The 24,292-nt window shown below is 36.2% G+C and overlaps 1 protein-coding gene across 1 annotated transcript in view; it reads left to right on the forward strand.

The window, feature by feature from the left end:
- Positions 1–24,292, forward strand: part of Sntg1 (syntrophin gamma 1) — a 739,717-nt gene that overhangs the window by 494,067 nt on the left and 221,358 nt on the right. The window contains exons 8-9 of the mRNA XM_048358693.1: positions 11,815–11,917; positions 21,369–21,451. Coding sequence (XP_048214650.1) covers positions 11,815–11,917; positions 21,369–21,451 — 186 coding nt within the window. The remainder of the gene's footprint in view (positions 1–11,814; positions 11,918–21,368; positions 21,452–24,292) is intronic.

A 24,292-nucleotide genomic window follows, 5' to 3' on the forward strand; every position in this document is an offset into this window, starting at 1 on the left:
TTAGGAGGTGTGAAGAGACTTAAATGGTGGGTATAGGTGTGTTTTACATGTTGATATGTGGGCTTTTTGGACATACGTTTGAAATAAGAGGATGACATTTGACTTTGAGAAGAATGGAGATGAGGCTGAAATGTGAACCCAACATAAATACAAGATTTCTCTTCTTCTTTTTCTCCTTCCTTCCTTCCTTTCTTCCTCCCTTCCTTCTTCCCTCCCTCCCTCTCTCTTTCTTTCTTTTTTCTCTCACTTCCTCCCTCCCCTCCCCCCTTCTCTTCCTCCCTCTCCTATCCTCCTTCCCTTCCTCCCTTCCTCCCTTCCTCCCTTCCTCCCTTCCTCCCTTCCTCCCTTCCTCCCTTCCTCCCTTCCTCCCTTCCTCCTTCCTCCCTTCCTCCCTTCCTTCTTTCCTTCTTTCCTTCTTTCTATGCCAATACTAAACTCAAGGCCTAGGCGTTGTCCCTTGGCTTTTTTTCCCCATGATGCTGGCACTCTGCCACCTGAGCCACAACTCCATTTTCACCATTTGAGGTACTTAAGCAAAGATGAGAGTTTCAGGATCTTTCCTATCTGGGTAGGCTTCATTTTTAACCATAATCCTCAGATCTCAGTCTCCTATGTAGCTAGGGTTACAAGTGTGAGTCACTGGTAACTAGAGAGATTTTTTTTTTTTTTTCTTTTTTTGCCAGTCCTGTGCATTGAACTCAGGGCCTGAGCACTGGCCCTGGCTTCTTTTTGCTCAAGACTAGCACTCTGCCACTTGAGCCACAGCGCCTCTTCTGGCCTTTACTATATGTGGTGCTGAGGAATCGAACCCAGGGTTTCATGTATTCGAGGCAAGCACACTACTACTAGGCCATATTCCCAGCCCCCGAGAGATTTCTTAATGGATTTTTTTTCTTTTGGACATTTAGAAACAAGGTAAAGGGAACAGAACTTTAAGACTTGAAACAGAAAAGTTGGCTAGAAATAATTCCCTTCAGATAAATTAGAAAGTCCATCACATTACATTACTAATATAATAAAGGTCGATTCAACCTTTCCTAGTGAATAAAAAATAAATTACTCTTACATATTCACACTAATTTCTGTTGTATGACGAACATGCATGATTTCAAAATATGTATTTAATATTTAGAAATCTGAGAAATTCTCTGCATCTTGTATAATTTGATAAATATCTTAATGACTTGCTGAACACCCAAGGTAGCTCTACATAGGACAACTCATTGTCCCAGTACAGAAGAACTAACTACAGGCTGTGCTGAACCAGGCCTAGACATCCATGGTCCCATCTATGTGGCTGATAGCACGAGTATTATCCCATGCTCAGTGCCCATGATGGGGATTGGCACTTGAAATTCAGAACAGCATATTTAAATAACTCGTGCAATAGACAGAAATGACAATACATGTCAGAAGTAATGTAAGCAGTTTTTCAATATTTACTTCTTAGATCTGTGTTGTGCAAACATTTCATGATAAATGTGCATAAACAAATATTTAGCGACTATATTTGAAGCTGCAGATCTGACGTGGGTGTGATAACATTTGGCATTGCTTTTTCAGATCTTGTCAGTTTATTATACTTGAGATAACCTTATTTAGAATTTCATAAAATAAAAGAAAACTTGTTTCTTTCTATATTTTCCTTCAAGAATTCTAATTAATTCAATTAATTCTAATTAAACTCGGCCTACAGGAGTTCTACTAATATGGATTCCCTATGGGAAGCTAAGGCAAGTGGATTACAAATTCATAACCAGCCTGGGTTACAGAGCAAGATTCTGTCTCAAAAGTAACAAAGAAAAAAAAGAGCTACAATCTATTCAGCTTGTAAGAGGTGTCTTTTCCTCCACTGTTTCTTAACACCCACATATCATGCGGCAGTTGCTTTTCATGAATGAAGGAGAGGCACTAAATTAAAGCATCTGAGTTGAATTTTGCAGAAGTCAGTAAACACTTGATGACAACTGATAGAAAGGAATGTTTGAGGACTGCAAGGCATTTTTGGACATAGGAACAATGAGTGCCTTTAAAAGACTAAAACCTTGGGAATCTCCTGTCCATAGGCAGCTTACAGAGCTTTTGTTTGTTTGCATTCATGTTCTGACCACTTAAGAAAAAATTTAACATACATGTGGTATTGGGGCTGGGGATATGGCCTAGTGGCAAGAGAGCTTGCCTCGTATATAGGTGGTATTATAATATAATATCATGTATCATATATTATATTATCATAATACAATATATCATATATGATATATAGCATATATATGAGTGACACATATGAATTATATATACTAGCAAGAATCATATATACTAATGCTATAACATGTGATTTCCTATATATGTTATTGGAATTGGGCTGACTGACTTCTTAAACATCTTTCAGTTTTGTCATGGTAAAAGTGACAGTCACTATGTTTTCCTCTACTTTTGAGATACACAGTGCACATTGTATAATGGGGCATAGGACCAGAATGGTTTTTCCTATATAACTATTCTAAGTGAGGTAAGTCAGATGTAAAGAGACAAGTGCAACATCATTCCAACCCTTACATGAAATATATGAAAGTTAATTTTTTTGTGTAACTGTGGGCTCAGTCCTTTGATCCTAGCTATTCAGGAGGCAGAGATCTGGAGAATGGTAAATCAAAGGCAGCAGAATGGAAAAGTTAGACTCTATCTCCAAAATAACCAGTACAATGGTATAGTTGTGATGTCAGCTTCCTAGATGCCCCTCAGTAGATCAAGAAAATGTGGCACATATACACAATGGAATTCTTTGCCTCTGTTAGTCCTAGCAGAAGATCACAATAGCTCAACAGCTATGTACATATGAACACATAGGATGATGCTAAGTGAAAGGAACTCCAAGTTATGGAAATAAGTGGTTTATCATTGTCGTTGTTATTTTCAATGTAGCATCTAAAATTATCCCACTTTCTTTTGTCTGTTTTCCCCAGGGTTTTATCCTTGATGTCACTATTACTGATTTCGGTTCCCTGGGTATTGTATATGTGTTTATTGGAACTAGGAAAGGGAAGCGGAATATCAAAATGGAGAGACAAAGGGTAAAAGGAGACCCAATGCAACAGCAATACTTAAAACTTTATGTTGTAAACCAACGTACAACTCGGTGTGTGTGGGGGGGGATTGAGGGAGGAGGTAGCAAGTTGGATAAGAAATGTACTCATTGCCTTATGAAACTGAAACATTGCTTTGACAATAAATTTTTAAAAGTCATTTAAATATTAAAGAAATGGACCACTACAAGGACATACTTGAAGAATGGTTCAAGTGGCAGAACACCAGCCATGCAATCCAAGCATGAGGCTCTGAGTTTAAACTCCCAAATCTGAAAGAAAGAAAGAAAGGAAGAAAGAAAGAAGGAAAGAGAGAAAGGAAGAAAGAAAGAAAGAAAGAAAGAAAGAAAGAAAGAAAGAAAGAAAGAAAGAAAGAAAGAAAGAAAGAAAAGGAAGGAAGGAAAGAAAAAAGGAGGGAAGGAAGAGAGGGAGGGAGGGAGGGAGGAAGGGAGGGAGGGAGGGAGGAAGGGAGGGAGGGAGGGAGGGAGGGAGGGAGGGAGGGAAAGAAAAAAATGATTTTATAGAAGTTAGGGGGATAAACAATTTCCTACCAACTTTTCTCGGAAATTTACACAATAGAAGGAAGAATGAACTTATTTACAGTTGTACTTTGTCAGTATACTGTATATTATCTTTCCTATTTAGCAAGTCATTCTGCTGCTCAATATTTTAAAATTGTCATTGTGAAATAAAAGATAACAATTTTTGTTTTGTAGGCCTGATTTTACACAGAACTTACAGAGACTATTTAAGTCCTGATTATTCATGCTAATTAGCACTTTGCAGTGTTATTCATTTAAACAAATGGGAATGATCAAACATCTAGTTGAATATAAGATTTTATATAGACACAAATTAACAAATCAAAAGAACTTCTGGTCATAGAATGTGTCTAATTATCAGTTGTTATGCTGAATTACTAAATATAACAGCATGAAATACTGGGTATTTTAATCATGTCTCTGTGTCACTGTGTTAGAGAGAATGTTTAACACCCATTGAAGTATATTTCAGTAAATTTAAAACTTACATCAGTTCAAGAGAGGGCTTTCTTAGCATTCAGGAGTTGGTCTTCGCCATGCTTTCCCATACTGTTTCCACGTGGGTTTCCACGGTTTGAAATTGACTGTGATGCCAAGATCAAACTAAATTTTCCTATTGCTTCTTTGCAGTGGAGGAGAAGCAGGGTAAGAGTTTGTCTTTCTTATGTGCAGGATGCAGAAAATCTATAGCCTGTAGTTATTTTCATTTCTTTTTAATGCCAGGACTGAGGCTGGACCTGAGGGCCTTTCCCTCTTGCTTTGTTTTGTTCATTCATGGTTTGAAATTGGCCAGTTGACCCACAGCTCCAGCTTTATCTTTTTGGTGGTTAATTTATATTTTACAAAAATTTTCTTAATAGGTAATAAACCTGCTGAGGAAATAGAAAAGAAATAACAGCAATAATGAAAACACTCTTGTTTCCATATCTTGGAGTTGGTTTAGCTTAGCATCATCTTATAGGATAATATGTACATAGCTGTTTCATGTTTGTCTTTTAGAATAACTAAAGATATCTATATTCCTAAGAGTTTTGTTGCTATTTGCTTTGGAGTACAGAGATTTGAATTCAGCCTCATCCTCACCCAGCTTTGCTTTCTTGGCTGCTGCTATAGTACTTGAGTCATGATTTCTTTTTTGCTGGAGTCTCATGGACTTTTCAACCCAAGATGCCTTCAAAATGAGGTTTTATAGATTTCAATCTCCCAAAGTAGCTAAGATTACTGGCATGAATGACCAGCCAATAGCTCGTATACAGTTTGGGCAAAGCCAGACTGAAAAAAGCAACACTTCTTCCATGTGATTCCACTTTGAGTTTATTAACTTGTGTTGGAGTTTGTTCCTTTACAGTGATTTGTGTATTCTAATATCAGTAGAATATTTGTTTTGCTATATTATTTGATATTATGCTTTCATTGCTCACATTGGCAGCTCAACTTCTCTCAGCTTCTGTTTGTGATTTTGTTTCAAATATTTTAGAATATTTTAAATCTTGTTTACTGACTGTGTCCTTATAGAAAATGCACATGTAAGAAAGTATTATTTTCTGTCACTTAAGAAGAATTAAAATGGTCATCCTGACACCTAATGCCTATTGATTAAATCTTTAAGAATTGTATAGATTTTTTTCAGATGTTTTTGTTTCCTGTGCTGTTTATTGCTAGCATAAAAAGTATTATTTCTCTAAATTTTAAATAGTTGTACAACAAAGTTGTCATGAATGAAAGCTACTTCAAAGCATAAACAGGGAGTTTTTGTTGTTTTCTCTTAATTTTATTTGCTTTTTATTGATTTTGAGGGGCAGTGTTGGAGTTTGAACTCAAAGAATCTCCCTCACTTAACAGGCACTTCTTACCTTGCCTCCAGCAATGGCTTTGCTGTTTTGTTTTGAGAAGTGGTCTTCCCTCCTGCTCAGGTACTTGCCTGGGTGTTATCAGCCTATGTTAATCTTCCTGAGAGCTAGGATAGTGGGCTTGCACAACTGTGTTCAGCTCTTCTTTGAGGAGTTCCCCACATTTCTTTTTGAAAGAGTTGGCCTTGATCTATGATTTCACAGCCTCTCAAGGAGTGAGGATTGCACATGTGAACCATTGACAACCAGTTCAATTGTATCTTTAATAGAGAAAGCATTCTTTTTTCATAATTCATAGAAAACAATTTTGATTCCTCTTTTTACTGTATTTACCAGAACTCATAAGATATTTCTGCCAAAATAATGGACAATGGACCACCTTTACCTCTAGGACACTTCTTAAATTGACTTTATCAAACTTACTCCATATTATTGTATGAAGGGCTTCTGGGGGCCAGCTCTCTGAATACATGTGCAAACAAGAAAGAATTTCCTGTTTCTGTGAAGCACAATGAACAGACAGAAGACAGGTTACATGGGTCTGTCTGTGGACACTGTAAGCACTATAAGCATGGTTGGTTGGAAAGTGTTAAGGGGAGAATGATGAGGTGAGCAGGTAAATAGGGGCAGGGGTTTATTGTGAAAGATCTGCTGGTGAAGATAGAATATACTGATGTGGTTTCTGGGCAAAGAGTAGAAAGAGGAGATGCCATCCTTGCAAATACTTAAGGACAGCATGTTCAGGGCAGCCTTAAGTGGGGAATGACCAGGGTTCTACTAATGTTACTCCCTATACAGGTCTTTTAAAAAGCTGAATTGTATTGTCAAGATGATGTACAGTTCCATACATAAGGTAGTGAGTACCTATCTTGTCAAACTTGTTACCCCCTCCCTCATTTTTATCTCACTTTCCCTTACCCCAAGATGTACAGTTAATTTCCAAAATATTATCTTGTGAATTTCACTATTGTATTGCTTCACCCTTTGTCCTTTGTCTACCCATTTTGATGTTCCCCTTCCCTAATTCAGATAAACATATATACAATACCCAGGATACTCAAATCAAATACAGTGACAACAGGTGATAAACCATAGGGAAGACAAACAAAAAGAAATAAATTCACATAGTACAATAAATATAACAACAACAGTGAAGAACCTCCTGTTTCCATATTTAGGAGTTCATTTTGCTTAGCATCATCTTATATTATCATACGTACATAGGTATTATCAGAAATTGTTGCTCCTTTTCACTAAATAGCATTTTGGAATCCTGTAGCACCATTAATGGAAATGTGTGTGCGCAGACACACACACACACACACACATACATACACGTACACACAAATATATATTGATTTTGTTTTAGTTTTTGGTGATGAAATTTATTCTTGCCAATAATTTCCTACTTGGTATTATTAATCACTTGGTGGATTCTAAATACTGTATTTATAGTATACTATTAGCATATGCTCATATTAATAATGGTATAGCTATCATTTGTTCTGTTATACTAGCCATGTATATCAATTTTAATTTTGATTACTTTTTAAGAATTTATTTTTGTGCCAGCACTGGGACTTGAACCCCAGGCCTAAGCATTGTTCCTTAGCTTTGATCCTCAAGGCTGGTTCTCTACCACTTCATACACACCTTCACTTTTTGGTGGCTAAGTGGAGATAATAGCCTAAAAACCCTTAAAGGTTTTTCTGTCTGGGCTGACTTTGAACGAGGATCCTCAGATTTCAGCCTCTTGAATAAATAGGAATACAGTCTTGAGCCACCAGCACAGAGCTTATTTTTGGTAATTTTAATTGAAAGAACTTTAATTATATTCTACTGGAGTCCTCTATTCTTTTGTTTTTTGCCAGTCCTGAGGCTTGAACTCAAGGCCTGTGAACTGGCTTCTTTTTGCTCAAGGCTAGCATTCTATCATTTGAGCCATAGCGCCACTTCCGGCTTTTTCTGTTTATGTGGTACTGAGGAATCAAACCCAGGGCTTCATGTATACAAGGCAAGCACTTTACCGCTAGGCCACATTCCAAGCCCTGGAGTCCTCTATTCTTTATGAATGAATTAAAACTAATATTAACTCTCATTTTTACCTTTCTGTTCCCAGTATCATTTTAGATAATGCTATTTTTAATTGTAAAACTTAAGTTAATCTGCATAATGGAAGGTTAACTTAATGGAAGAATTAAAAGACAAAGTAACATACTTTTAGAGCCACTTAAGAAATTGTATTGGTGTTTAAACAGATTTGGAATGGTAGTTTATTCAGTCTCATGAACTACCTAACAATATATCCTACTATAGTTAAATTTTAACTGAATTATGATGTGACTTTTCATATGTATATACATATTTATTATACAGAATCCTGTTTGTTGGAGGTCATTGAGAAGATTATAATTGTTTTTGTTGTACCTTTAAATATTATAATAGAACTGAGGGCTGGGAATATGGCTTAGTGGTAGAGTGCTTGCCTAGCATGCATGATGCCCTGGGTTCAATTCCTAAGCACAACATAAAAAGAAAAAGCCAGAAAGAATATAATGTCAAGGCATGCATGGGGAAAATTGGTAAAAACTTATCTCAAAAATCAAAGGGCTGGATGCAGCTCAATTGGAAAAACACTTGCCTAATAAGCGCAAAGTCATACAGTCAGTCCCTAGTAGAGAAAAACAACAACAAAAAGGCAAAAAACAAAAACAAGAAAAACAAAACAAAAAAAAACCCATCACTATTTAGCCTTCCTGAAAACTGTCAGCTATTTTGTCCCCATGTTCAATGTGTAAGTGTAAATACATACATTTGTCCTGAGCTACAGACAGGTAGCATGTCCTCATACTCTGCTATACCAAGGTCACATTGGTAAACCAAATGTGTGAGTAGATAAACAGTGGAATACACAGACAACTTCTGCAGCACAGTGGAAATTTAAAGTTTTGCCAGGCACTGGTAACTCCTACCTTTAATCCTAGCTACTCAGGCGATTGAGATCTGAGGACTGTAGTTCAAAGCCAGACAAAAGAGGAGGTGTGGCTCAACTAATAGAGTGCTAAACAAGAGTGTGAGGTCTGGAATTCAAGCACCAGTACTGGCCCTAAAAAAAGAAAAAGAAAAGAAAAAAAATTGAGTTTTTCCTTTTGTCAATAGCATGTGATAAGTTGGGTTCTTATTTTCCCCTCTATTAAAAAGCCAGTGTGGGGTCTAGCACTTTCCTGCAGATTTTATTTTTAGTCAAAACTATCCCTCTTCCACTTAAGTCATACCATCACTTTCAAACTTTTTGTGGTTAATTGGAGATAAAAGTCTCCAAGACTTTTCCTGCCTGGGCTGGCTTCCAGCTGTGATCCTCACAAGTCAACCTCCTGAATAACTAGAATTACAGGCAGGAGCCTCTGGCTCCTACTTTAGAGATGTTTCATAATTATTCCAGGAGATATTGGCAGTGTCCTTTTCATTTAAAAACAATCTCAATTCTGGGCAAAGTTGCCTTCATTTATCTAGGCAGCAGTAGCAGGCATCATATTCAACTTTCAAGTATCTTATTAAATGAAATTGCTTACAAAGAAAGAGAAATAGAGTACAGACAAAAGAAAAAGGAGAAGGTCCTATGAACTTGAGTGGGTTTTTATCCAAACAAATGAATAGAAATTGGGAGTCATTGGTTCATAAACAGAGTTGTTAGATTTGTACTAGTCTCAATATTAAAGTAATGAATATCTTCTAATCCTATTTCTCTTTTCCACTATGATTGTTACCATTTACCAACTTCTGAAATTTTACTCAGGTATTAAACTTGAGGCAGTTTGAAAAAAATTATCTGTGTTAGGATTACGATTTACATTTAAGTCCTAAAGTGTGAACAACAAAAAGGTAACTTATTTCTTAAGTAACAAGTGTGTGTACGTGTGTTCATCCTCTAGTAGTCTTGCTTACAAATGTTCAATAAGTGTTTGTCACAAGGGAAAAAAAAGATATCTGTATTTCTTGGTGTGCATTTCTGATTTAACAGGAAATGATGAGTCTTCCTTATAAGACCCATGCTATAAAACCTGCATTTTCCAACTTAACTATATCAGGAAAATAAAATGTGCCATCAAAAAAAGTTAGAAACATGAAGATAGTTTAATATACACACTGAAAAGACTAATGACCTTGCATTAATTGAGAAAAGTGTGTGGGTCAAAGGTGTGAAACTATGATGTCATACAGAGATACCAGTGGTCTATTTACAATTAAAATCTCTCTATGGAGAGCCATTATAATTTTTTAAAGTTATGTGCTTTCAATTATATATGAACAAATCAGATTGAAGCACAGGTTCACAACCTTACAAGAAACACAGTCATCCACTCCATTGTCTTTTCCTTAGATAACAGTATAAGTTTACACCTGTCACTTTTATTTCCATAACTGCATTAAAATTCTTATTTGTATATTTAGCTTACTTATTCCACTGCTTCATATTTGACTTCATCACAAATTCTCAATTCATATGATATGATGGTGCCAATTCTGTCTATTATATAATATTGATGCGAATACAAAAACTGAATTAGTGAATTCCGACTGATCTGCAAAGTTAAAAGATATTTCGTGAAATTCTCTTTAATTGACATAAGAACAGAGCAAATTAGATATATTACATATAAAGTCACTTAACAGTGTTTGTCTGGCTTCTTTCACTCGATAGATTGGTTTTACATTCTTTTATCTTGTAGAATGTCTCAGTTATATATTCCTTATTCCTTAACAATGTTCAGCCTCATCCCATTTTAAGGGTATACACGTATCTGATCAATGTTTGACAAACATTTCTGCTGTTTCCAGTTTCTAAGGAATAGCTACTATGAGTTTTCATAAAATGTATATGTAAAGACATAAGCATTCATTTCCGTCCATAAATTTCTTAGGTTTTCTTTTGTTTGTTTTGTTTTGTTTTGTCAGTCTTGGGGCTTGAACTTAGGGCCTAGGCACTATCCTTGAGCTCTTCAGCTCAAGACTAGCACTCTACCACTTGACCCACAGTGCCACTCCTGGTTGTCTGGTAGTTAATTGGAGATAAGAGTATCATGGACTTTTGTGCCCTGGCTGATTTTGAGCTGCAATTCTCAAATCTTAGCCTCCTGAGTAACTAGGATTTCAAGCATGAGCCATTGGAGCCTGGCTCCACTTGATAAATTTCTAAAACTAGATTTATGGGATCATAGGGTAGGTGGATGTTGCAATCTTTGGAGAGTGCCATCTCGAGAGTTTCATGTCCTCCACAATCGTCCTGTTGTCTTAGGCATTTGTTATTTAGACATTCTGGAAGAATTACAGTGATACCACACTATAATTTAAATTTCCTTTTCCCTAGTAATAGACCACAGTGAGTGCATTTTCATGCATTAATTACCTATGTTCTTTGGGCAAATTTTATTTTTTTTTTATCATTGACTTTTACAATTTCTTGACATAGCTCTATTTCATTTATCAGATAAAGATATTTTCCTACAACTTGTGGTGTTCTTCATAGGGAAACAGAATGATTAAGTTTGTGATTGCCAACTTAACATTTTTTTCTTATAAATGGTGCATTTTGTGTCATCATTAAGAAATCTTTTCTGGGGCTGGGGATATGGCCTAGTGGCAAGAGTGCCTGCCTCATATACATGAGGCCCTGGGTTCGATTCCCCAGCGCCACATATACAGAAAATGGCCAGAAGTGGCGCTGTGGCTCAAGCGGCAGAGTGCTAGCCTTGAGCAAAAAGAAGCCAGGGACAGTGCTCAGGCCCTGAGTCCAAGCCCCAGGACTGGCCAAAAAAAAAAAAGAAAGAAATATTTTCTGCCTTAGGGTCAAAAAGGTTTTCTCCAATGTCTATATCTAAGATTTTCATATTTCTAGGAATATATATATATATATATGTGCATGTACATTTCTAGAAGTTTTCCATTCTCTAATTTATTTTGACATATTATTGGGATATCATGGGAGAGTCTTCCATTAAAATATAAGACTATCATCCTTGCAGTATTTGTTGGAAAGATTTGGCTTTCTTTATTCCATTTTTCCTTTGAGAGTTATTGTCCGTTTTTATTTGTGTCTATTTCTGAATATTGCTCCTGCTTGACAATAACACAATGCACATGTATGTAAACAAGGAACTGCAGGACAGAAATAGGAGGACATTTGTGGTTCTATCAAAAAACGTTGAATAAGGTTTTACTTATTTTTGGTAATTTTCTGACCACTGTGGGGAAAAATGGGGTATGGGAAGAGCAATTTGTAATTAAACAAAAATTGTAAAAGTCATAATAATTACATTTTTTAATTCTTTTTATTTTTAGGTTCAGGTTCTCCGGAATGCTGGGGAAGAAGTGACTCTAACAGTGTCATTTTTAAAAAGAGCCCCTGCTTTCCTCAAACTCCCATTGAATGAAGACTGTGCTTGTAAGCATTTGCAAAGCATAACTAAACATTTACACTGTATTTACTCACTAAACTTCTATTTTCTGATTAGTAGCTAACTATTTTTCAGGATTGGAATGCCTGACTTAATGTAAATATTTTTAAATACAAGATATCCTACTGATTTTAATAAGAAGGCAATGGATTTATATTTGTTTTATTACTTGTCATATTACATCTGTTTTACTCCATAAATAGGGAAGTATTATTTGTTTAAAAAATTCTCATCATAGCTGGGTGATGGGACCTAGCACTTGACACCCCAGCTACTAAGATATGTTAAATTGTATACCTACTGATACCTGGAGGATCATGATTTTCTGCAAGCCAGTGCAGAAAAAGTGTGTGAAACTCAACTGACAGCACCATTCAAGTTTATAAATCAAGCAAGTGTGAAACCCCAAATTCAAACTTGAGTAATAACAAAGTAAAAAGAGCTAGGTGCTAGTGGCTCATACCTGTATTCCTAGCTACAATAGAGGTTCAAAGCCAGCCAGGGCAGGAAAGGCCATGAGACTCTTATCTCTAATTAATCACCAGAAAATGGAAAATGAAGCTGCAGGTCCAAGTAGTAGAGCACTAGCCTTGAGGAGAAGAAGCTCAGATAGAGCTTCCAGACCCAGAATTATTTAAGCGCCACTACCAACAACAAAATAAAATAAAAAAGAATGTACACTGAGACACACATCATGTCCACACTCTATTGCATTCATGATAGTTGGTTAATATTAAGATTTTCTAGACAAAAAAATGGTATAGTTGTTAAGCATGAAATTACACTTCCTTGTCCTTAGAAGAAAGCATTTCTTTGAGATAATACAAAAGCTTACAAAAAAAGTCAGTAAAAGTTCCATACCAGACTTTTCTGTTTTCTTTTTCTTTCCTGAAACGAAATGCATATTCTTTAATACTTTTTCTAAAAATGTTTTAAGAAGAAAAATAATGAATTATTATAATTATGTGCAAAGATAGGCAATAATTTTAAGTGGTCAATTGATTCAGTCCTGAAAATGCGAACACTTATTTCACACCCACTCCTGACACTCATGGAGCATTTCCTCTTCATTTGCTCCCCAGTCACCAGCCGCTGTCGACCTGCACTTCCTTTCCGTCCTACTCTTCCTCTTCAAGAATTATATACCGTGGGCTTATTCTCTGTGTCATTTTTTCACAACTACTTCTTTGCTTATCAGTGATTTCTTTATGATTCACCCATGTTATATTAAGTAAGGAGTTCTCTATAGCACTGTTTAATATACCACTAGGTGAATATACTAAAGATTCTTAATGTGTTTCCCAGCATTTTCCTATTGTAAATGAAGCTGCTATAAGGGTTTTGTACAAAGCTATTTCTGGCACTTTTTCCATTCTATTTTACTATAATAAGCATTAAGAAATTTGATTTCTGAATGACAGGATAGATGGCATTTTGGTATGTTAGTAAATTCTGAAAGTGTGTATATTTTTATTGCATTAAATACACGTATCATCAAATTTGGCATCGTAAGTAAACATGCACAGTAGGCATACCTTTAGGCACATTGCACTATTACATTTATACTAATTTCTTTTTCATTTAGCCAAACTGAAACTCTGTACCCTTAAAAAATAATGTAGCTTTCCATCCCTACTCTCTAGTAAACGCTAGTCTATTTCAAAACCCCAATAATGCAGTATTTGTCTTTTTGTGATTGCTGTCTTTCATTTAGCATTGTGTGCTCAAGATTCATTCTTATCATAGTCTAAACTGACTGTCTTTTTAAAATTTTATATCACTCAGAATGTCTTTCCTATCTGCCCTCCTCTGCCTGTGATAAACACTATTCTCTCTCTACTATTATGAGATCAATCTTTCAAGATTTCTTGTGTGAGAGAGAACATGGGGCATTTGTTTTGCTATGTCTGAATTATTTAATGTAGCATCTTATCCTGAAGGCCATTCACATTGCTATAAATGACAAGACATGGGTAAAATAAAATAGCATATGTATAGGCTACATAAACACACACACACATCAGTGTGGTTGTTCTTGGCTTTATATTTTCTTGGGCTACAGTACCTTATGATAGTAACTTATTAACATGTTTCTGGAATATTCTTATAAAATTTTTAGTTTATGCTGTTGCCTTCAACTCAGGGAAGACTGGAATTTCTACTACACCATCTTGCTGAACTGTATAGAAACCTAAGTATTTGTAAATATCACCCATTTTTTCATTGTAGCGATGCATGTCAATTCTGAAAGCCCTCCATTATTTCCGATATGTGATGATCAAAGACTGTCACCCTGCATTCTATTGAGTGTGTAGTGAAATTTTACTGTAGGGTTAATTTATATTTCCGAGATGACTAAGGACAGTCATTGTTTATCTTTTGCTCAATTACTATTTTTGTATCTTATTTTCTAAGATATCAGCTCAAGCCTTTTTTGTTGTTGTTGTTTTTCCTTTTCTTTTTTTTGCCAGTCCTGGGGCTTGGACTCAGGGTCTGAGCACTGTCCCTGGCTTCTTTTTGCTCAAAGCTGGCACTGTACCTCTTGAACAACAGCACCCACTTCTGGCTTTTTCTGTTTGTGTGGTGCTGAGGAAACAAATCCAGGGCTTCATGCATGCTAGGCAAGCAACTCTACCACTACACTAAGCTACATTCCCAGCCTCATTTACTTATTGATATGAAATTTTGCTATTACATTGTAAATGTTTTCTATATATGTCTTTTTCAGTTATATGACCAGTGAAGTACATATATTTTCTGTCAATCTTTGGACAATAATACTGTTTACCTTTAGGTATCTTTTGTTAAGCAGAAGTTTCTAACTTTTAGGGAATATTCAAATTATTAATGTTTTGCTGTTGTCACATCATTACTGTTTATTTTAACCTCTCTAAAAGTATTTCCAACATCAAAATTGAAAAGATATTCCCTCAATTTTCTCCTCAGAGCAAAATGGCTATGAGTCTTCTATTTAAATTTCAATCAAAACTTATATAAAGCTCTTCTATCCATATCAAGTATGAAGTAAATTACACACATGCTCACACACAGAGTATTATTTAACCATACATATTTGAACCTATTCTAAATCTGTTTGTTATTTATTATTCTCATTAATAAATATGTCTATTTTTCTACCAAAATCACACTGCTCACCATTGCAGCATTGTATGTCTTCATGCCCCTTAGGACGGGTTCTTTAACTCCAGTTTTTCAGAATTACTTGGATGTGTTAGATCATTCCCATCACTACATGTATGTTAGGAATGACATGCCAATTTCTACAGAAGCTTGTTAGGATTTCTGAATGGGAATATATTAAATTTATAGAATTAACACCCTAGTGTTTTGCTTTCCCACTCTAGATATTTATTTTCCTCAGTAGTATTTTAGATTTTATAATGGAGAAGTCTTTAGGTATTTTACACTCTTTAATTCAATTACAAGCAATACTTTAAAATGCTATAATCCAGTAATTGAGAATTCATAAATTATAAAGCTGACAGTTACTAAAATGCTTAATTTTATAATTATTTATAGGAGGGGTTATATCTATCTGTCTATCTATGCCTCTACTGGGGCCTGATCTCTAGGTCTCACATCTTTGCTCAGCACTTTGCTCATGAGTCACATCACTACTTCCAGCTTTTTAGTTGTTTTTTTATTTTATTTTATTTTTCTTTTATTCATTTATTTATTTATTTGGCCAGTCCTGGGCCTTGGACTCAGGGCCTGAGCACTGTCCCTGGCTTCTTCCCGCTCAAGGCTAGCACTCTGCCACCTGAGCCACAGTGCCCCTTCTGGCCATTTTCCATATATGTGGTGCTGGGGAATCGAACGGAGAGGTTCATGTGTAGGAGGCAAGCACTCTTGCCACTAGGCCATATTCCCAGCCCCATGCTTTTTAGTTTTTAAATAGAGATAAAAGTATCTCAGACTGCTTTTATGGGCTTTCTTCAAACAGTTATTTTCAAACCTTAGGTTCATAAGTAGCTAGGATTGTAGTGGGGAGACACAATCATATAGCTTATAGTAGCATTAAATTTTTAAAAATATTCTTCTGCATATACAATTATGTCATCTGTCAATGAAGAACTTTTCTTTATCCTTTCCAGTAGACATCCTTTTCATTCTTTTTCTTAGTAAGTGCAATGGCTAAGACCTCCAGAAAAGCTTTCAGAAAAGACATTATTTTTTTAATTTAGGGAACAAATGTCCAGGTGTTTGTAACTTGATTATAATATTAGCTGAATATGTTGACAGAAACCTGTCATCAAGGTGAGGACGTATGTTCTATTTTAGGATACTGAAGTGAGTTCTAAATATTAATTGATGTTGAATTATCTCAATTATTTTTGTAGATTTGGTGATACTTTATTCTTTACTTTGTGAATTTGGTCAATTGTGTGTGTGTGTGCGTGTGTGCATGTGTGTGCGTACATGTGTACTGGTGTGTGAGAGGCTAGAACTTGAGGCCTGCATACTGTCCCTGGGCTGTTTGCTGTCCCTGAGCTCTTTTGCTCAAGGTTCTTCTACTTGATCCAAACTCTACTCCCATCTTTTTGGTATTTAATTGGAGAAAAAGAGTCTCATGGACTTTCCTACCTGGACTGGCTTCAATCTGCACTGAAGTTGAATCAGAATCCTCAGATATCAGCCCTCTGAATAGCTAGGGCAATAGGTGTGAGCCACTAATAATTGGCAGATATGGCTAATTTTTAAAAATGATTTTGAATGTAAGACTAAGCTGGCATTCACTTCTTCCTGCAGTGAAATTTTTAATGAAGTGAACCACTCAGTTTGAATATTTACATATATAAGTGTATATGATCTTAAGACTTTTTCTTATAGTCATGAAATACTTTGGTACTTTTCTATTCTTCTTGTAATGTTTAGTGAAGTTGCAGCATCAGATTTATTATGCCTTCATGTTGGGGATGGCTATACCTTTAAGACCTGGGTCTGCTTGGCTGTTAGTCACTCCTACCTTCTCCCAGGGTCTGGAACCTCCCCTGGAAGAGGGAGCTAAGCCAGCCCCGCCCTCCATCTGTAAACACATGTGCCACCATGGTGCCAGCCAAACCCAGGGGACCAGTCCTGGGGAGACTGTGATCTCTGCCTCTGCGGGAAGTTCCGTGACATCACCGTGATGGACAGTTCACCAGCCAATCGTTAATACCCAGTTAGTCCCTCCTCTTCCTGCCACCATTACTGTTATATAACCCCGCCCTCCGAACAAAACCTTTGGAAGCTCCTGAAGTTTACTCTGAGATGTCCACGTGTACCTGGCCTCCTTGGCGAGTATGGGGGGGGGCATTCTCGAGGCCACACCTGGTCCGGAGCTTACCTGTGGCCCTTGCTCCTGTGTTACTTCCTACTGGCCAGAGGCTATGCGTGAGAGCGAAAGAGGAACACATGGAGGGGGTAAATAGGCCTGGGCTCTCCACAGAAGGGGGTTCAAAGTTACCCCGGCACCTTCACATAATTGTGGAATGATAGTTTCTTTATTTACAGGAACAATCTATTTAATCAGCATATTGTCTCCTACTCAATGATTGAATAGAAACATCAGAGCAATAGTCTGAGTCTAGAGTTATGTTTCTTTTGTTATTTAATATTTAGAGTGAATCTAGGAATCCTTTGTTACTCTCTTTAAAATAAATCTTGGTAATTTTTTTAACTATGTCATAAATTAATTTCTGTGAGGTTCACCCTATGTCTTCATTATTACTTTTAACATCTGCTCACTTCACTACTGACTCTGCCTTCATTTCTCCATTGCTATTTGTGCTTTTTACTTTCTGAAGAACTCATCTTTGATTTGGTAAATTTCTTCTATTACTTTTCATATTTATTTAATTTCTTCCAACTTTTATTCATATTTTTATCCTTTTTCTGGTTTTATTTACCTTGGTTTAATTTTCTTAATTAATATTATTTTCTTTAGATACAGTAGAAATTTATACCTGCATTTATATTGTCTATAAATACACAGGGTACCAAAATCAGTTACAGTGACATAAGGGGTAAAAAACATGGGGAAGAATGAAAAAAGAAAAAGTCATAGTTTCACATGGTACATTGAAAGTAACAACAATAAACCCCTGTTTCCATAACTTGGAGTTCATTTCACTTAGCATCATCATGTTCGTATTTACATAGCTATTGAGCTATTGTGCTCTTCTCTTAGGATTATCCTAGACATGTACTTATTATTCCTGATAAGGGTAACCATAGAGTCTATGTTTCTTTGGGTCTGGCTCACTTCACTTAGTATGATTTTTTTTTTCCAAGTCTTTCCATTTCCTTATGAATGGGGCAATGCTACTCTTTCTGATAGAGGCATTGTGTATATGTACCTCGTTTTCTTGATCCACTCATCTACTGAGGAGAATCTGGTTTGATTCCATATTTTAGTGATGGCAAATTGTGCTGCAATGAACATAGTTGTGCTGGTGGCTTTAGTACTTGTAATCTTTTGGGTAGATACCCAAAAGTGGGGCTTCTGGGTCATAGGGGAGTTCTATGTTTAGCTTTTGAGGAACTGCCATACTACTTTCCAGAGTTGTTGAACAAGTTTACACTTCCACCAACAGTGTAATAGTGTTCCCTTTTGGCCACATCCCCTCCAGCATCTGTTGTTATTAGTTTCCTTCACAGTGGACATTCTTACTCGAGTGAGGTGGAATCTCAATGTTGCTTTAATTTGCATTTCTTTTGTGGCCAGCAATGTGGCCTTTCTTCATGTGTCTCTTGGCCATTCTCATTTCCTCTTCAGAGAAGTCTCCTTTTAGGTTTTTAGCCCATTTGTTTAGGGGGAAGTTAGTACTTTGAGGATTTGTTTTGGGGGAATTTAATTTTTTGAGTTCTACACATATTTTAATTATGAGGCCTTTGTCTGTTGAATGGCCAGTGAAGATCTCCCAATCTGAGGCCTTTCCATTTATCTTGCAAGCTATGTCCTTTGCTATGCAGAAGCTCTGTAATTTGATGCAATCCCATTTGTCCAACCTTTCTTTGATTTGTTATCTTTCTGGGCATTTCTTAAGAAATGCTCTTCATGTGACAAGGATCCCAAGTATTTTTCCTATTCTTTCCTGCAGGATTTTCAGAGTTTAACTTCATTTTTCCCTATTTGGATCCCCTTTATATTTGCCTCTTACCTAGGAATTCTAATACTATGTTGAAGAGGAGTGGAGAGTAGACATCCTTGTCTTGCTCCTACTTTTTTTTTTTTTTTTTTTGCCAGTCCTGGGGCTTGGACTCAGGGCTTGAGCACTGTCCCTGGCTTGTTTTTGCTCTTGGCTAGCATTCTGCCACTTGAGCCACAGCACCACTTCCTGCTTTTTCTATATATGTGGTGCTGAGGAATCGAACCCAGGGCTTCATGTATACAAGGCAAGCACTTTACCACTAGGCCATATTCCCAGCCCCTTGCTTCTGATTTTAATGAAAATGGCTTTGCCTTTACACCATTAAATATAATGCTAGCAGCTGTAAGTTCATCATAAACAGCCTTTATGATATTCAGGAATGTTCCCTGGAATCCTAGTTTCTCCAAAGTTTTCATCATAAATGGGTACTGGATTTTTCAAATGTTTTTTCCGTGTCTAAAGACATAATCATGTGATCCTTGGCCTTGCTCCTATTGATGTGATGAATTATGTTAATTGACTTGCATATATTGAACCAGCTTTGCATCCCTGGAATGAATCCTATTTGATCATAGTGTATCTTTTTTTTTTTTATGACTTCTTGAATTCGATTTTGTTGAGAAGTTTTGCATCGATATTAATCAAAGAAATGGGTCTAAAGTTCTCTTTCTTTGATGTGTAGCTGTCTGGTTTGGGGATAAGGGCATCATAGGATGTGTTTGGTAGCAAACTTTCACTTCCAATTTCATTGAAGAGTTTGAGGAGTATTGGTGTGAGTTCTGCTTTGAAGGCATTGTAGAATTCTGCCATGAATCCATCTGGGCCTGGGCTTTTCTTGAATGGGAGATCTCTTGCTACCATTTCTATTTCATTGCTTGATAAAAGCTTTAAATTTTAAACACCAGAAAAATGAAGTGTGGGTTAGTATACCAAAGGAAACCTATGGCTCTCTTTTTCCAAGTAGGAAAATTAAGAGAATTTTATAATAATAAAAGAGGAAACAAAGTCTTTCATTCTGTTGAGGAGTATGATATGTTAGGGATGATATATAATTTTTGAAATTAAAAAAAAAATAAAAGCTGGGTGGCAGTGGCTTATACCTGTAGTCCTAGGTACTCAGGAGGCTGAGATTTGAGTATCATGGTTCAAAGCCAGTTAGGAAGAAAAATCTATGAGATTCTTATTTCAACTAACCCATAGAAAACTGGAAGTGGCATTGTGATTGGAAGTGGTAGAGCATTAGCCTTGAGCACAAAAACTCTTAGAAAAAGTACAAACCCTGAGTTCAAGCCCCATGACTGACAAAAAAAAAACAAGAAGGATTTAGATACATTATGAGATTACATTTTTCTTTTTTTTTTTTTTTTTTTTTGGCCAGTCCTGGGGCTTGGACTCAGGGCCTGAGCACTGTCCCTGGCTTCCTTTTGCTCAAGGCTAACACTCTGCCACTTGAGCCACAGCGCCACTTCTGGCCGTTTTCTGTATATGTGGTGCTGGGGAATCGAACCCGGGGAATCGAACCCGGGGAATCGAACCCAGGGCCTCATGTATACGAGGCAGGCACTGTTGCCATTAGGCCATATCCCCAGCCCCATGAGATTACATTTTTCAACATTATTGACTCTAAATTAGTGTTCTTTATAAAAAAAGGAATCAGTAGACAGGAAATATGCATTGTAACCCAGACTCTAGTCCTTACTAAATGCTACATTTTGGAAAGTTACAGGTATCTAAGACACAAATTATGCATCTTTTAAAAAATAGATGTTACTATGTTTCTCATGTGAATTTAATATAAAGTTTGTAACTGCAATTTTACAAAATGAGGTAGATTTGGAAAGGGATTTGAATATATACCAAGAGGACTTACAAAGCAAAAGCCCATAAAGGGATTTATATCATGGATAGCTATGATTTCTAAATATAGAATTTGCAGCAAGGCTGATATCTGAACTCTGCAGATGAGTATCATCTTAAACAATTACATATCTGGTGTAGATCACTTTGGATAATGAAACAAAACAATGCATAAGTTCAGATATTTTCTAAAGATATAATGTTCCAAAATAAAACATAAATATTCATGAGTCACATTCAGTATTCAAATACTTGTAACTGTCTAGCTTACTTGCAAAACTCAGCCTTATGTTTAAGTGAAATATTAGTTTATATTACCATGCATTTACTTATGAATATTGAGAATTATTGCAATTGTATGTGGACTGTCAGTCTAGAAGGTGTGGAATTATAAATGGTGGGATGTTGTGATTTTTGTTTCCTGCAGGTGCTCCAAGTGACCAGAGCAGTGGCACCTCTTCTCCTCTATGCGACAGTGGCTTGCACCTCAATTACCATCCCAACAACACAGTAAGAAGCCAATATAGTTCAGATTAATGCAGAGATAGCATAAGGAAAACCAGGAGGAAATAGTCATCTTTGTAGTCTGCTAACCATGTTGTTGAATCTGATTCCCATAAGTACAAGATCCTTGTTTCATCAGCTAAGCAACACAATAATTCAGGAAAGAACACTAAGAAGCCTGCTATTGTTTTTATGCTATTTTTCTGCTCTTGGGTCTGTATGAACTAAGATTTTGGTAAGCTATGGAGATTTTCTAATTCAGAAAAATAACAAATAACATCACACAACCATTTTAGGACATTTCATTTTCTAATTCAGAAAAATAACAAATAACATCACACAACCATTTTAGGACATTGCATTTTATATGTAATTTCATGCTCTACATGATTTGATGTCATTTTTATCTTTTTTTCTTTTTAAATTTTTTGGATAAAAATGCTTATTATTTGCTATAATTTGTTACCAATCTCTATGCTAATACCAAAGACTGAAAAATAAGAAAGCTACTATACACCTTACAATGAGATGTAATAAATGTCAAACTGTACATGCATTGAATAAAATATTGAATTAACATGTTCATTTGATAGATAATAATTTTGATAGTTATTTTTCATTTGTATTTTGTAGTAAATAAGTTTTCTATTAACTGAGTATTTTTGAAACATGTCATATTTCAACTTTCCAAATACATATTCTCAGGATAAAAGAATTCTCTCTGGTTATATATAAACCTGACAATTATCCCCTGTGCTCATAAATATAAACTGTTACACAGCTGGCCCTCAGTATCATTTTCTTGTTAGACATACTGAAATACATAAAGCCTTCAGCTTCTGTATGTGATTCATATACTTCATCCCCTATTTGAAATTATTTTTTCCTCATTGGGGTATTTTTATTTAGAAGGATCCTTTTTAATATCTTCAGGTCCAAGGGGCCTTCCCTGTACCCAACACATAAGCATTCTGCTTAGCTGAGTACTTCAGGCCCCAGGTCCCTTACTTTTCCTTCCTTTCATGATAAAGTCCAAAATTCACTGCTACAAGTGCAAGGATACTATATAAATTCAACTATATTTGAATAGACTTATTGAAATCTTTTCCATTTTATTTGCCAGAGAATAATTGTCTTATAATAGATAATACTTTCAGAAGGAGTCTTCTGGGGTATATACAAGTGCTTGAAAATTTTGGCTTTTTGATGAGAAAATTATGTGAATTTTTTTGGTCTTTCTCATGTCTGTAGTTACCCAACAATCCCCTCAGAAGTTTTCTTTTCAGGGCTTATTCAGGGCAAGGCTGGAACTCAGGGCCTCAACATGCTGGTCAAGGCCTCTACACTGAGTGACTCTCCCATTCCCATTTTTCAACCTCCTTACTGATAAAATTGTTTTGTGGTTTTCTTCTTTTCCAATCTACGTAATGCCCATGATACTTATGACACTCTTCCACTCCCCTTGCCAAGATGGCTTGTTAGCCCAGGCTGATGCTAGAGTTGGCTATCCCTGTTCACAATTGACCTCTCTAAGGGAGACCCTCATTTGGAAGCCAGAGGCCCCCAAACTACACTGAAAGCATATGTTTCTGGATGACTTGATGAAAAAGGCAGGGACCCTCCAGGGCAGAGAAGACAGAGGATGGATTCCAGTCAGAATATGGATCACTTCAATCTCTCCTTCCCTCAGTCTTCACTGGCTTTGAGACTTTTCTCTCTATGTTATAAGAATGAGTCTCTACATTTCAACTCCACACACAAAAAAGAAAATTATTATAAAGTTACATTATTTCACAATGGGAGAACACAAGATGGTAAAGTTTAGATACTTGACAAATTTCCTTGACCTTCTCTGTAATAATGAGAAGTAGAGAAGATGTAAAAATATCTAAAGGAAGAAGCCATTCTTGTTTGTTTTTAATTTATTCCAACAAAGGTAAGTATGAACTAAAGTCACCCTTCTACTAAAATTACAGCAAGAAAATGACTTGATAATTCTACAACATGATTGCTTCAAATGAATCCAATTGTATTAAATTCATAATATATGTAGCTCTGTTTTGTTTCATTTTTCCACTGTCTTTCCATTTCAAACCTGCACTCTGTGTTCTCATTTTGTGCTAGCATTGCACTTTCTTTGGACATTGCTGGAATATTTTTACTGTATGGCAATTAAAGGTCCTTGTATTTTAGAGTTACGACACAGATAAATGCAAATAGAGCATATTCAAAAATAAGAAAATATTATTTCATAACAACCAAGTTAATTTTTGCTATTAAACTACAGTGTAGAAACACTGTGCTAGGTATTTTGGGGAGCAGTCAATTATGATTCTTAACCCATAAATTTAAACTCCAGATTTGTAGATGAGTCCACAATATTGACTTTCACATAATCTGACAAGTTCAGTGGTGATAAACTTTGTTATAACAGACAAAGCTGGCAACTTTGGACATCATTAGTTGAATTCTAGGTTTAGAAAGTACAAACAAAGTGTGCACACCTTTGTTCCCACTGAATGTGTTTTTCTTCTGTGCTAGTGCATATTAAATGTAGGAAGGGATTTCAAGAAGGTTTTCCACACATGCATATCACATGCCTTTATCTCATTTACTCCTGAGGGCAGATGCAGAAGAGTGGGTCTTGACCACAGTCAGATTCTGTAGCTGTACATGGCTGTGAGCTCCTTGCTTCTCTCTCATGTCATGGCAGTTTCAGTACAGCAGAGCAGAGGCAGTGCATCTCCTTCAGTGCATCCTCAGCAGGAGGGTGCTGGGGAGCATAATTGCCACAGGCCTCTGAATATGGCGGCCATAAAGAAACATTGGAATCTATGTAGAGCTTAA

This window comes from Perognathus longimembris, chromosome 12 (assembly GCF_023159225.1).
Source record: "Perognathus longimembris pacificus isolate PPM17 chromosome 12, ASM2315922v1, whole genome shotgun sequence".
Taxonomy (NCBI): Eukaryota; Metazoa; Chordata; class Mammalia; order Rodentia; family Heteromyidae; genus Perognathus; species Perognathus longimembris.